Genomic DNA, 14,749 nt, shown 5'->3' on the forward strand with positions numbered 1-14,749 from the left:
TGGTGGTGATGAAATCGAGGTGGTTGATGAGTTCGTGTATCTGGGCTCACTGGTAACTGCCGACAACGATACCAGCAGAGAAATTCAACGGCGCATTATGGCAGGAAATCGTGCATACTTTGGTCTCCGGAGGACGCTCCGATCGAGTAGAATTCGTAGCCGCACCAAGTTAACCATCTACAAGACGCTGATCAGACCGGTAGACTCTACGGGCATGAGACATGGTCTATGCTTGTGGAGGACCAACGCGCCCTTACGGTCTTCGAGCGGAAGGTGTTGCGTACCATCTTCGGTGGACTGCAGATGGAAAACGGAGTGTGGAGAAGGCGAATGAATCACGAACTAGAGGAGCTGCTTGGGGAGCCATGTATCGTTCACACCGCTAAGATAGGCAGGTTGCGGTGGGCTGGGCATGTTGTAAGGATGTCAGACGACAGCCCGGTAAAGATGGTTCTTGAAACTAATCCGTCAGGGACGAGACGGAGAGGTGCACAGCGGGCAAGGTGGATCGATCAGGTGGAAGACGACCTGCGGACCCTACGCAGACTGCAGAGCTGGCGAACTGCAGCCATGGACCGAGTGGAATGGAGACGACTCTTACGTACAGCAAAGGCCACACCACGGCTTGGGATTGTTTAGTAAGGTAAGGTAAGAGGTAGGCCATGTTGAGGTAGTCTAGTTCAGGTTTTAAATTGAACTATGGTTTACTTGACTGCTACAGTCATGTTTCAAGAGCGAATTTGAACAACAAAAGAAGTATTACAAAGAAAAAATGTTTTGTCCGCCATTACTGATCTTTCGCGTACCCTTCGAAGGCTTTCGCGTACTTCTAGGGGTACGCGTACCCCAGATTGAGAACCGCTGTCCTACACGATAGTCTCTGAGGAGAAACGACCAGCCTACCTACAATAAAAAATTTCCATTTCTCATCTCTGGTGTTTTTATAACTTTAAGTTTATTATTTCTTCATGTTTATTTAAAAAAAAATCAGAATCATTTCATTCTCATACAGTTTACTTGTACAACCAATGTTTTTTGAGCTACCATAATTTGAATTGAAGCTCCGTAACCGCAAGGATATAGAGTCAGCTTTGACAAGCGGGTGGTCGTGGTATTGGTAGAAGGAACAAGGATTCAATAAGTCTTCTTTCTCTTGACAAAATAAGTCCTTCTTAACAGTACAACTGAGCAGGAAATATTAAACCTCTCCAAGTAATTGTAAATTATATTGGGTGATATTGGCACGGAGAACGAGGTTTTGATAAGACTCATTCCTCTTGACATAATAAGTCTTTTATAGAATAAACCTGGCCAGAGAGGAACGTTAGACGATATCTCTCCAGGAAATTGTACTTTGGTGATAGGATGGACAGCGGCTCGGTATAGTAGAGCAGTAAGCTTGAAACGGAAGGGTAAAACATCACACACAGCACGGATATAAATGACAAGCGTGTTACTTACTTCAATAATGATACTGCCATGAATGATACATGAATGCGTAGTACAGAAAACACATGGATATCACTATCGAATGTCACAAATATCCCTGGTCGCAGTGATGAGTTCACACAGTGATATTAGCAAAAGGTTGTATCCAAGACACGACCGCATAACTGACGTAGAACTACGCACACTATCAACAAATGCATTGTTGAGAGTCTTTCATTATTGAGTCATAAAGTCTACTATTGCTTGCTCAAATGAAAAAACTTTTCATTACTTGTTTAGCTACCCTGATAAGGGCAGTTTGCTGTTAAAAATGCTAATCGCATCCTTTGTGCTGCTCCGACAGTGGGGGAATAAGACACTCTGACAACACACGCTGAAAAAGCTGTTTCCACATTTAGCAAATTAGACGACCACGGCAGATTTTGCTTGCCAAGATTCAGCATAGAATGCTCGCTTAGATTGTTACCAAACTGAACTTCATCACGGGGAAGAACGCCGAAGCCTTCAACCGGCAAATCGAAACGTTTGCTGCTACCGCGCTGCTGCTGAGATATGTGACCAACCGGCAAGTGATTTGTTTAAGTCGAAAGCAAATTCAGAAAGCCAGCTGATACTGGTGCAACCCGCTGCTGCCACTATCGTTATCCGCTACGCTACGTCTAACTAGGTATACTATTCTGTCGAGCCACAAACTGACCAATCAGAGAACAAAATTTTTTGTTTCAGTAGAATGCGCCTACTCGAACATCACGTGCCTTAAAGCGGTCATAGTTTCAAGTCTTCCAGCTTATAATTTTTTCCCAGAAATTCGATTTTTTGACGTAGAATACGTCTAACGGCATATACAGGCATATACAGAGACCCAACTTCAATACAGGGATCCAATTCAAAACCGAAAGCATCGAGAGCGTCACGAAAGTTGTCCAATTTCAAACGTTTTAAACTCAGTCAGTTTCCAACCGATTTCTGTCATTTTTGCAGCATTCGATTGGAAAATCATTTAAGCACCCGTCCAAATGCAGAAAATTGTAATTGTTCGAACTATTGTACTATTGATAATTGTTGAACATTGTCGAAACGTAAATATCGACTTTTGGTTGGTCGCTTGCTGCCTTTCCTTAAAAAGGACGACAGAATGGAGTACCTAGTTAGCCGGGAATGCACTCTTTGAGCTATATAAAAGACTGTTTCTCCTCAAGCAATTAAGTTTACTAGCAGCAGGCAGCAGCAGCGGACATCAACACCGATGGCAGTAGGCGAAGGCAGCGTGGATCAGCAGCGGGCAACATCGGTGGTGGTAGTGGTTAGCTGCAGTTCCTACCTCTTTCAGTTTGGCTTCCCTTCGATCTGAGTTGGACCCCACCAGCGGTAATCCAGTTCAGATATCGTTAGGTGAATACAACCCGAAACTGAAAGGGACTCGCACCGTCAGGTGCACAGTGGTTCACTCTAGAGCAAATCACGGTCAAAACCTCAAACTCATATTTGAACGATTGGTATTGATGAATTATGATTTTCTAACACTCTTAAACTTATTCCGTATTAAATTAGGCTTCATATATGTAATATTTCCGGTTTTTATAGATGAACTATTTGTTGTTTTTGTCCATTTTGATGCGTTATCTCCAATATTTCGGTAACCACTTGTCCGATTCAACACCATTAACCATCAAACGAACGGATTTTTAGTCTTCTTAAATCCTATTGTTTGTAATCTAAAATCGGCTTAACTACTCCGGGAATATGATCAAAATAGTGCCAAAATGTTTATATAATATACTTAGAACCATCCAAAAATGGGCCCAAAATGATTCGGAACTATAAAGTTAGATCAATTGTAACCACATAATGTGTCTAGGTAGTTACTCACCAGATACGCCCCGGTGTTCAGTTTTTTTTTTAACTAAACCGAATTCCGGCATGCAATCCTTCTTTTCCTGGATTCCCCTGGAGAGCTAGTTCTCCAACATAAACCTAATCAGTTACTCAAATGTAATGCTGTAGGGGTGCAATCATGCATGTTTTTATCAGATATCTCAAGCATTGAACGTGAAACGAATTTCGAAATAAAAGCTACAAGTCTATTCTCCAGTATAATATTACATTTACTAAAATGAATTACATAATTAAAATAACATTTGTGAGATTTGAAGTAAAATAAAGGAAAATTATTAATCTGAAACAATTTCACAGCTTAAACATTCTGTTCTCCACGTTGTTTATATTCGAAACCGTCGTTTGTGAAGAACGTGTTCCATGGCTACTACGATTGAGTAAAGTGCATGAACGTTATACGTTATCAGAAAACTTGTGTAAAAACATGTTCTTGTTCTCTTAAACTGGATGAAAAGCTATTTATGACACTGTGAGGTGGTATGAAAAGCCACCATCATTCAGCGTATATATATATATATATATATATATATATATATATATATATATATATATATATATATATATATATATATATATATATATATATATATATATATATATATATATATATATATATATATATATACATATATACATATATATATATATATATATATATATATATATATATATATATATATATATATATGTATATATATATATATATATATATATATATATATATATATATATATATATATATATATATATATATATATATATATATATATATATATGTATATATATATATATATATATATATATATATATATATATATATATATATATATATATATATATATATATATATATATATATATATATATATATATATATATATATATATACATATATATATATATATATATATATATATATATATATATATATATATATATATATATATAGGGTGTGTTGCTAGTGTATATAGCGTGTGTGGCTAACGTGCGTGGCTTGCTATATTGTGTGTGTGGCTAGAATTTAATTATCACTGTAAATCATTCAGAACTAAATAAAAAATTTGCCATGTTGAAAACAATTATTCAGTTGGCAATAAATGGCATTGACAAACACAATCAACCTTTTTGACATAATTTTTCGCTCAAGTGTTACTATTTGCAGCAATCAGTTGTAAAATTATCTACGCTATTTACGATAGAAGAAAATTATTAAAATTATTAGAAGAAAATTATTTGAATTGTTATACTATAGCTGGGGAATGCACTATTTGCCCTCGTCTATAGCCTCTTCGTAACCACTGTCTTAATTAAGATATCTTAATGCAACTTGATACGAAAGACAACCTCGAAAAAATTCAATTTCATTCTTGTTTTGGATACGGCATCAAGCAAAACCGCATAGCTGCACAAAGCTTCTGCTGTTGTTCATTGTCGTTACCGGTGCCGGCTATAGAAGTAAACTTCTTCTGGAGCAGAGAGACCATTAAATTAATTAACCCCAAACCTATTCCAGGAAATACATTGACATAAGACAGGCAGTCGTATTCTACGTTAACTACGACGTTTTATCAATTTTTAAGACATTTGGCATCTAAAAAAAATCGATATCGACAATTTCATGAACTTCTACCTGTGCTTTTTTTCATCGGTCAAAAAGATGAAGCTTTGACCGCATTGAGCACGTGTTCCCGATGTCCGATCTAGCTGAAATTTTGAACTTCATTCGAGGAGACGAAATTCGAATGTTGATTTTTTATATATATGTCATTGGCCCCTAGCTCGAAAATTTTCTAAGACCTAGAAAGTTGATTTTTTAGGGCGATGTACAACATAACCTTCGATTCAAACTTTTCTTGAACTTGTATTGTATTTCATTTTTAGAGGAGTAGTGAATTTGTCTTTCGTTTAGAATCCGTCGATTCCGTCGGGAATTTGAGACATCGATAAAGGAGTCGCTACCTCTCTTCCTGATTACGACTATGGAAGCCAGGCCACGGTATACTGTAAACCGATACATTTTCACTCTTAAAGTGATCCACTGTGTACTTTCTTCCACAATCTTCGTTTGCTTAGAAGAATTGTATAATGTGGGTTTCAACGGCATTTTGAACACGACTGAAACATGTTAGACTGAAATAGAGTGTGTGATAATTTTCTAAAGGGGGTAAGGATACAATCGCTTGAGTTGATATTTTTCTGCGAATGTTATTCATATAAAACAGTTTTGGAACCATTCTCATTTTTAAGTGGACACCCGTTGATGTGATTTTTTTGCCATTTTTCATACCTAAGATCTAAGTTTATGATTCACTCTTGGATTTTAAATCCTTGTTTGGACATGAATGATGGTAAATATGATCTAAAGAGGCATGAATTACATCAAGCTAAATGAAAAGCGTCGCAAAATAGTATCTGTATGTTCATGACGTTCATAACCGTAAAACAAGTCTATGTTTAAAAGCAATTCATGTACAGCAACAACCATGCCCGGCTTAAGGGTCGAAAGGGCAGATTAAATTTGTCAGTTGTCTTTGGTTCTCTGCCTAGATTGGAAGATATCCTCATTGACCAACTTACCCCGTGGCCAACTAGCCCCTATATCCAAACAAATTTCTTCATGATAATAGGCAGCATCTCAAAGTTCGTTTTATCCAACAGCCACCGACGTTGTCATCTTTACTTTATCTTTACTTACTCAGAAAAATGTGTCAAAGTTATAACTTTTCTGAAATAGTGTACATAGTCATTAGAGATGGTCGGGCTTCGGGTTTTCAAACCCGAAACCCGAACCCGACCCGTATCCGACGGGTTCGGGTTTGAAAATTTTTAAAAGTGTCGGGTACGGGTCGGGTTCGGGTTTTGTGGAAAAAATATTTTCGGGTTCGGGTCGGGTTCAGGTTGGGTTTGGGTATTAAAACCCGAAACCCGATTTTAAAATCTATGAAATCTCGGGTTCGGGTCGTGTTCGGGTTTCACAATGTCGGGTTCGGGTTTCAATGAAATAAAAAATTCGGGTTCGGGTCGGGTACGGGTTTGAAAAACATCAAACCCGACCATCTCTAATAGTCATAGCGCCAACGTTTCCAGCACATTTCCATCGAAGCCAATATCATCGACTCCTCCCGATCGGTTCACGTGGTACATGTTACCCTTTGTGCGCCATGTGCTTTGCTTCTTACTGCTCTTCTCCTCCACAACACACGCACTGCAATATCATCCTCACTTTTCTGCAACACATGAAAGGGATGCTTTTTGCAGATCACGTGTTGCTGGCGGCCGATCGGAAACGTGTTTCCATAACCAAGCGGCCCCGAAACGAAACATAGTACATACTGGCAAGTGCTGCCCAAGTTGACTAATAAGATAATAACCGCCGGTGGGAAACTTTTGTTATTTGGCGGCAAACAACGTCCGGATAACATCCGATAGAGTCACCTTCCAGATCACTGTTTGGTGTAGTGAAACTGTAAAATTAACATTGCTAACTCCGAGAAAGCAATTTGTCAATTCACCCAGTGGCATTTTGTTCCGCAAATTGCATCAACATAACGCTCTCACTTGGAGCCGGTTATCAAACTGTCAAAACTGCCAAGTCGAGCAATTGTTAAATTATCATGTCACTTATTAGAGTAGGAATGTTCGGTGCGCAGCTTGTCTGTCAGTGTGCTCTGCTGAATAGACAGGTGTAGATAATGCGTGTCACATTTACAAAAAAAAAATCTAACGCATCTCAATTAACCGGCAGCCGCCAATGTCGATCTTCTGTCGGGATAAGGTCGGCTTCGACATTTTGCTATTTAGCATCAAATTTGAGGGATCGAAAATTTTTCAAATGCAAACCGGGTTCTTGAATTCTGTGTTTCGGTCATCGGTTGACATCTTGAATTTCCGTTGAAAATATTCCCGATCGGACTTCTTGCAGTGAAGAAAAGATGGATGTTGTTGATTGTTTACTGCAAGTTTGGGGTCAACCCGAATATTAAATCTAATATGCATTTGTGTTCAAGTATTCCAATAGACTGTGTTTTTAAAAATCTAAAAATCTTGTTATCAAATATTTTATCACCAAAAAATGCTTGGGATATACTAGTAAAGTCGAGTCATGTCGTGCCATGTCAAAAAAACTCTATTGATCAAAAAAATTTTCGACTAAATCTTCAACAAAAATGATCTTCTAAAGGCGTTTGGCGCTGGCAGATGCCTTCCGAGTGTGGACCTTAGTTTCATTTTGGGTGGTTCGGTCGAGTGCAAATTGGCGATTTTCTTTTACTTTTTTCGGCACTTCCGATTGCAGCCTCGTGGACAGGACTTTGTAGCGCTCCGCCTTTAACGTGTGCGTTGACTCCATCGTTGCAAAAAATAAGCATAAAAAAATATATTAAAAGGATGTGACTACCGTGAGAGAAAGAATGAATCGTGCCACAAAATTAATTGCAAATTGCAAATTAATTCGGCCCATGAATAATGCTAATATCAGTTTACGGTTCGCCAGCCTTCTCATCGTAGTTTTTTTTTCTCTTAATTTTATTATATCTTCAAACTGTCATCATTTCAAGTTTAATTGTTTAATTGTTTTTTTTTTGTGTGTGTTTGGTTTTTTAGAAGTTTTTCGGCTTTGGATTGTAGTGAATTTCTGTTTCCAAGACAAAAATATTTTTTTTATTTGCTAAAAATCAGACCATACGGTTCATTTTATTTTACAGGTTTGTACTTAGTAGTATAATTCTTCATTTCAGACTTCTATTGTCGTTTTTGACTCTACTTCCAGACGCTTAGGTGGTTTTAAGCCACATACTAGTATGATGCACATAACAAGTACTACCGCAATGAGTAAATATGTGAATGAAACGTAAAACTCGTTAAAAGTCCACCTGTAAGATTAATCCGTTAGTAATTGGTTGTTTTCTGGCCCCTAAAAATTCTATAAATTTGTTAATTCATGTAGTATGCGAATTCTTACAAAAACTTTCTGTCTGGAAATCGGATTTCAAATAAAACCAAAGATCTACTGCGTTGCTCGTTGACCAGGCTCTGCAGCAGCGGAATCGCCGAGTCGGTGAGTTCATTCCGATATTGTGTCCAAGCTTGTATCATTCGGAGAATAGATATGTCCTGTTGATCGCTGTCCGTCCACATTACGGCAAATCCAGAAGGTTGTTTAATTTCCTGTACCAGAATATTAAGTGTTTTGCGGAAAAGAAAACAACCGATCAAATTTATTTCTAATAACTTTTAAAAGAACTGAATGAGGCTTCCTCATTCATCGAGGAAAAATATAAATATCCTATAGAAATGGATTGCGAAGTGAGCTATAGTTTTTTTTTTAAATGACACTCTTTACTTTTTAGTTTGTTTTTGTTTTGTTTTGTTCCAACTTTGCCCTCATTGATCTCTAAAATACATTTGTAAACCAAACTAAATTTAATTTCTAACTGAAAGTTTCCGAAAAAGGTGTGCTTCTCAGCAAAATTCTCTTTTTTAATCACGCGTTTTTACTAAAAAGTGTCGCGATTTCGGAGAGTAATTGTGAAGAAAAAACATTGATGTGAGTTTTGCTGTACAAGTATTGCATTCTTTGCATGTGTAATTTTTCAATTAGGTTACCAGATCCGATGTTGCAAGTAAAATTTTGACAGACAGATGCGATTCTGAAACTTGAAAAGTGATAAGTTCCCAGCAGCAGCCGCCCTGTCCCGGGATGGTGGCAAATGTTCTCAGCGTTTGTTTTTCATTAACATTGCCAGCTAATTACCGGCAATTTTGACGGACGTTTCCGGTATCTTCTTCTCGGCCGTACCTCATATTGCAAGCTTAACCGCAAACATTTCTTCGGGGGGCGTTTGTTTTTTCCCGCGTGCGTTTTTTGCATCTAGCCGCTAACTTGTTCGATTTCGTTTTTCTTTTTATTTATTTATTTTGTTATCAACACGAGCTAATGATAGCCCCGCAATACGATGCAGTATGCTGTAAACCTTCGCATGCAGTTGCAAAATATTGGTACCAGTTCTGTTTTTCCATCATCCTACTGTTGTGCAGCTTTTAGAACGCATTCAAGATACAATTAAGTCAGTCTTACGATTTCTCAAATTTCGTTTATGATTAGAACCATGTTTAGCATTAAATAAATCGGTTTAATTTGATTTGACCCAAAGCAAGAAAAATTGAGTAATTACCGATACATCTTCACCATCATCACTTTTCACGAACATTATCTGCAGTACTGCGACAAAAACACAGAAATAAAAACTCCAAGTCATCTCGCGGAACCTGTCCGGAAGAAACGTTCTCCAGCTACTGTTGAGTCTTAGCAAATTCTAAAGTACCAAACGAGCAACTTTTCACGGTCGCCATCTTGTATGAATTCAGCTGGTCATTAATATTTCCATAAACCCATTTTACTCCAAGCTTTTTCCAATTGTGTAAACACAGCGTTGTTACGAAGTAGAGCACATTGAATTTTATTCTAGGGTGCATCAGATTTGTTTTCGGTAAAATGTAAAGCGTCAATACATGCGTTGGGGAATACTCAACTCAGATGGTGTAAATCTGTGAAATAATCTGCTTCATTTGTACCATTCTGTGGAACGGCAGCAGTAGTAGCAGCATTAATCAAAAGGCCAACTGCGTGGAATAAAAATTATGATTTGACAGCACTTTTAAGACGAACACAACCAAAAAACAAACCGCAGAGTTTTTTAAAAGGAAGTATATTTTATAAACATACCTTTCATGCCTTCCGCGTGGCTCTCGTAATTTATCAACTTTTTGCAAAGCGTGTTATTAGAGCCGACAGGATCGCCCGCCAAGCGAATGTAATTTCTTCGGTGGCGGCTTCATAACTAACACTGGCTGCAAGCGTGAAAAATGATCCATACGATGCGCTAAAGGCCCGCCAAATTATAACGAAGAAAACAAAAACTCTTACAGTTCACTGGTGTTCCTCTTGGCAATCGAAAGGTTAACGTTACTGGTTGGAGGCCTTCACGTTCGGCTGGTGCCAATTCGGCGAAGACGTTCCATGGAATGGGCTTTACGGAGTAAAATTTGACCGATTTTCCAAGTCGAATTAAGATGTCATTGGGGCAAACATTTCAAAAGCGTTGCACATTACAAAATGTTTCGCACATGCAGTCACCAGCTTACTGAAAGTTTGAACCGACCTCAGCAGGAGGTCACGTAAAATGGCAACCAAAAATGCATCCTTCTTGCTGTGAGGTGTTATTAATGGTGTTAATGTTTTCGCTACGAAACATGCTTCACTCGTTTATTTTCTGTGTAATGATATAGGAATAAGAAAATAATGCTTTAATATGCAATCAATCAAACCGACAGAAAGTATGTTTCTGTTGGTTTTCCGAAAGGCAATACAAAAACGTTATCTTTACCAAACAACGAGCTTTACATGTGTTCGGCAAAATAAATGTTAATCACAAGTCCTTAAGCGTAATGCCCTTGAGAAAAACAACAAAATATGTTTAATAATCAGATCGACTTGAACTGTCTTACAGTACGGTCGCATTTTACCAACAGCTCGAGGCTAAGTCTTAGACTACCGAGAGATATTAAAATTTTGTTTTTCGCTTTCAACAGGCAATCTTTTTTAAAGACTACCTGTTGAAAGGCAAAGTAATAAATTTGTTTTTAAAGTTAACGAGTGTTTAGTGAATAAATTTGGTTTGAGATATTTCTAATTTAATTCTATAGTGAAGTGAAAGTGTAGTGAAGTTGTCCAGTTATGCCTGGAAAAAATAAAAAAGCTCGCTTTGATGCGGCTTCAAGGAAACGTGAGGCATCTCCTCCAAGTGACACTGAAATTTCGACTAACAGGTATGATATTCTTTCTTCTGTTGGGGATCTAGAATTCCAAACTTCTCATACTGAGCATAAAGCCGTTATGAAGAAGGTTAAAGTTCCACCTATTGTGGTATTTGTAGCAAACTTAAAAGCATTTCGATCAGAACTTTCATTATTTCTATCGAATGTGAAAGTATTTTGGCCGAATCTCTTGATGGCCATAGACATCTTTTACAGTATTTGATGTGTAAATCAAAGTATTGATGAAATCAAAGATTGTTTGTCAGAATCACTTGGTTTTGCCCCCAACCAAGTAATTTTGATGAAACGAAAGGCAAATGCCAAAATTTTTCAAACTGGAATACACCAGGAAAATTACTTAGTACAGTTTGATCGTACCTAAGTACATAATTTAAAATGTTTAGAAAAAGCACGTGTTTCATTCAACGTGCGAATAAAGTGGGAAAATTTCAAGAGACATGGAGGAATCCATAATCTTACGCAATGTCGGAATTGTCAAGCCTATGGTCATGGAACTCGAAACTGCCATATGGCTGCAAAATGTATGATTTGTGGTGACACTAGTCACACGAAAGATATCTGCCCCGTGAAAGAGATCACTAATAGTTTCAAATGTGTAAATTGTGGGGGAAATCACAAATCTAGTTTCTTTAATTATCCTGTGAGGTCAAAAATTATTGCTTCTAGACAACGTAGGAATTCTAAACAACCTGTTGTCAATGTGGGTAATCAAAAGACTTTCAATACTGTTCAGGCATCACCAGCACTTTCATTAGCAGGAGTGTCTGTAGGTAATAATTTAAATTCAGATAACAAATTTCAGAAAAATAATCCTGTTCAGACAACACCAGGCTGTTCATATGCCAGTGTCCTTTCAGGTAATATTTCAAATTCAAACAGTAACAAACCGTTCGTGTTTGGTGCTGAAAAATCAGCCAGTATTGATTTAGGTAATCCAACTCCCGAAAAGATTGAATACCTGCAACAATCCATGCTGCAGCTAATGTCCGTTTTGTTGAACTGTACCTCGATGTACGAGGCTGTTCAAGAAGGTATAAAATTTACAACTAATATTGTTATGAAATTGAAATTCAGCAATGATTTTAAATAATGCTGTAAATTTTCTAAATTGGAATGCTCGCTCTTTAAAAGCGAAAGAGGATGAATTTTTCTATTTTTTAACAGTCCACGATGTGCATGTTGCAGTTGTGACTGAAACGCTTTTAAAGCCAAATATTAAACTAAAAAAGAACCCAAATTTTATAGTTCATAGGTTTGATAGAATTGATGTTGCCGGTGGTGGAGTTGCAATAGTTATCCACCGTCGAATAAAACATCGTGTTTTACCCCACCTTGAAACCAAAGTTATCGAGAGTTTGGGAATTGAAAATGAATCAAGTATTGGCATTTTATTTATAGCCGCAGTGTATTTGCCTTTTCAATGCACTGGTGAGCGAAAAAATTATTTCAAGGGAGATTTGCAAAAACTCACAAGAAATAAATCTAAATTTTTAATCATCGGTGATTTTAATGCGAAACATCGATCTTGGAATAATGCTCAAAGCAATTCCAATGGAAAAATATTGTTTAATGATTGCTCGGCTGGATTTTATTCAGTTTTATTTCCAAATGGTCCTACATGTTATTCTTCTATTAGGAATCCATCTACAATTGATTTGGTACTAACAAATCAAAGTCATTCATGCAGTGATTTATTAACTCATGCTGACTTTGATTCTGATCATCTTCCCATAACATTTTATATTTACCATGAAACTATTTTAAATCCCACTAGATCTGTGTTAAATTATCACAAGACTAATTGGGATAGATATCGTTCTACGATCGAGGAAAATTTGAATGATGATATTATTTTACAAAATAGTGCTGACATTGACAGAGCATTAGAAAATTTTAGCAGCTTAATACTCAATGCCCGGAATTTATCAGTTCCTAAGGCAAGAGTGAAATTTAATGCACCAATTATTGACAGTGAATTTCAACTTCTTATACGTTTGAAGAACATACGGAGACGTCAATACCAAAGATCTCGTGATCCTGCTTTGAAAATTATTTTTCAAGAATTGCAAAAGGAAATTAAACATAGATTCACTCTCTTGCGAAATGAGAATTTCATGAGAGAAATTGAACAACTAAAACCTTTCTGGAAGCTTTTGAAGGTTCTTAAGAAACCCTCGAAGCCCATTCCAGTCCTTAAAGATGGTGATTGCATTTTTCTAACGAATGAACAAAAATCTCAAAAACTTGCTCAGCAGTTTGAGAGTGTTCATAACTCCAATTTGAACGTAGTAAGTCCTATTGAAAATGAAGTAAACCAAAAGTATGTTCAAATCACCACCCAAGAATTTCTTTCCGAAGAGGTATTGGAGACAAACTTGAATGAGGTGCGAACTATTCTCAAAAAATTCAAAAACATGAAAGCACCAGGAGATGATGGGATTTTCTATATCCTCATCAAAAGACTTCCCGAAAACTCTTCAAATTTCTTGGTAAAAATTTTTAACAGATGCTTTGCACTAGCACATTTTCCTACGAAATGGAAAAATGCCAAAGTCACTCCAATTTTAAAACCCGAAAAGAATCCAGCTGAGGCATCGAGTTATCGACCAATTAGTTTACTTTCCTCTATTAGCAAACTTTTTGAAAGAATACTTCTTAATAGAATGATAACACATATTAATGAGAACTCAATTTTTGCAAATGAGCAGTTTGGTTTTCGCCATGGGCATTCCACTACTCATCAGTTACTTAGAGTAACAAATATGATTCGAACTAATAAATCTGAAGGCTATTCGACTGAAGCTGCTCTTCCAGACATAGAAAAGGCATTCGACAGTGTTTGGCATAAAGGTTTAATAGCTAAAATGTCAAATTTCAGTTTTCCGCTTTACCTTACAAAAATGATACAAAGTTATTTGACTGACAGCACCTTCCAGGTTAACTATCTAAATGGTAAATCTAATAGATTGCCTGTTAGAGCTGGTGTGCCTCAGGGGAGTATCTTGGGCCCAATCTTATATGACATTTTTACTTCTGATCTTCCTGATTTACCACCAGGTTGTGAGAAATCTCTGTTTTGTGACGATACAAGCATTTCCGCAAAGGAAAAAGCCTTCGTGTTATATGCAGTCGGCTACAAAAAAGTAGATATATTTTCTTCATACTTGCAGGAATGGAAGATTTCCCCTAATGCCTCTAAAACACAGTTAATTATTTTTCCTCATAAGCCAAGAGTTTCATTCCTCAAACCCACCCATAACCACGTTATTAAGATGAACGGTGTGGTCTTAAATTGGTCTGATCAAGTTAAATACTTAGGGCTAATTTATGATAAGAATCTTACTTTCAAGGAGCATATTGAAAATATCCAGTCAAAGTGCAATAAGTACATCAAATGTTTATATCCTCTTATCAACAGGAATTGTAGACTTTGTCTCAAGAATAAACTGTTAATTTACAAACAAATTTTTAGGCCAGCAATGTTATATGCAGTTCCCATCTGGACAAGTTGTGGTGCAACCAGGAAGAAGACACTTCAAAGGATTCAGAATAAACTTTTGAAAATGATT

General features: G+C 37.0%; 2 protein-coding genes across 2 annotated transcripts in view; one reads left to right on the top strand and one right to left on the bottom strand.

The window, feature by feature from the left end:
- Positions 1-14,749, top strand: part of LOC129730153 (histone acetyltransferase KAT7) — a 177,071-nt gene that overhangs the window by 150,986 nt on the left and 11,336 nt on the right. The gene's annotated exons all lie outside the window — the stretch shown is intronic.
- On the bottom strand, positions 7,980-9,994 carry LOC129730154 (uncharacterized). The gene is made up of 3 exons (XM_055689249.1): positions 9,518-9,994; positions 8,305-8,510; positions 7,980-8,215 (listed from the first exon to the last, which is right to left on the bottom strand). The coding sequence occupies exons 1-3, from the start codon at positions 9,599-9,601 to the stop codon at positions 8,077-8,079; spliced, it is 429 nt and encodes a 142-aa protein (XP_055545224.1). The 5' UTR covers positions 9,602-9,994; the 3' UTR covers positions 7,980-8,076.

Source organism: Wyeomyia smithii, chromosome 3, assembly GCF_029784165.1.
Source record: "Wyeomyia smithii strain HCP4-BCI-WySm-NY-G18 chromosome 3, ASM2978416v1, whole genome shotgun sequence".
Lineage (NCBI taxonomy): Eukaryota > Metazoa > Arthropoda > Insecta > Diptera > Culicidae > Wyeomyia > Wyeomyia smithii.

Bases quoted from the DNA above. Each gene is read 5' to 3' on its own strand.
- LOC129730154 (XM_055689249.1), bottom strand. From the start codon at position 9,601: ATGACTTGGAGTTTTTATTTCTGTGTTTTTGTCGCAGTACTGCAGATA. The intron at 8,511-9,517 runs GTAATTACTCAA...ATTCTGGTACAG, and splicing joins ATGATGGTGAAGATGTATCG to GAAATTAAACAACCTTCTGG. The intron at 8,216-8,304 runs GTAAGAATTCGC...TTAATCTTACAG, and splicing joins TTTCCAGACAGAAAGTTTTT to GTGGACTTTTAACGAGTTTT.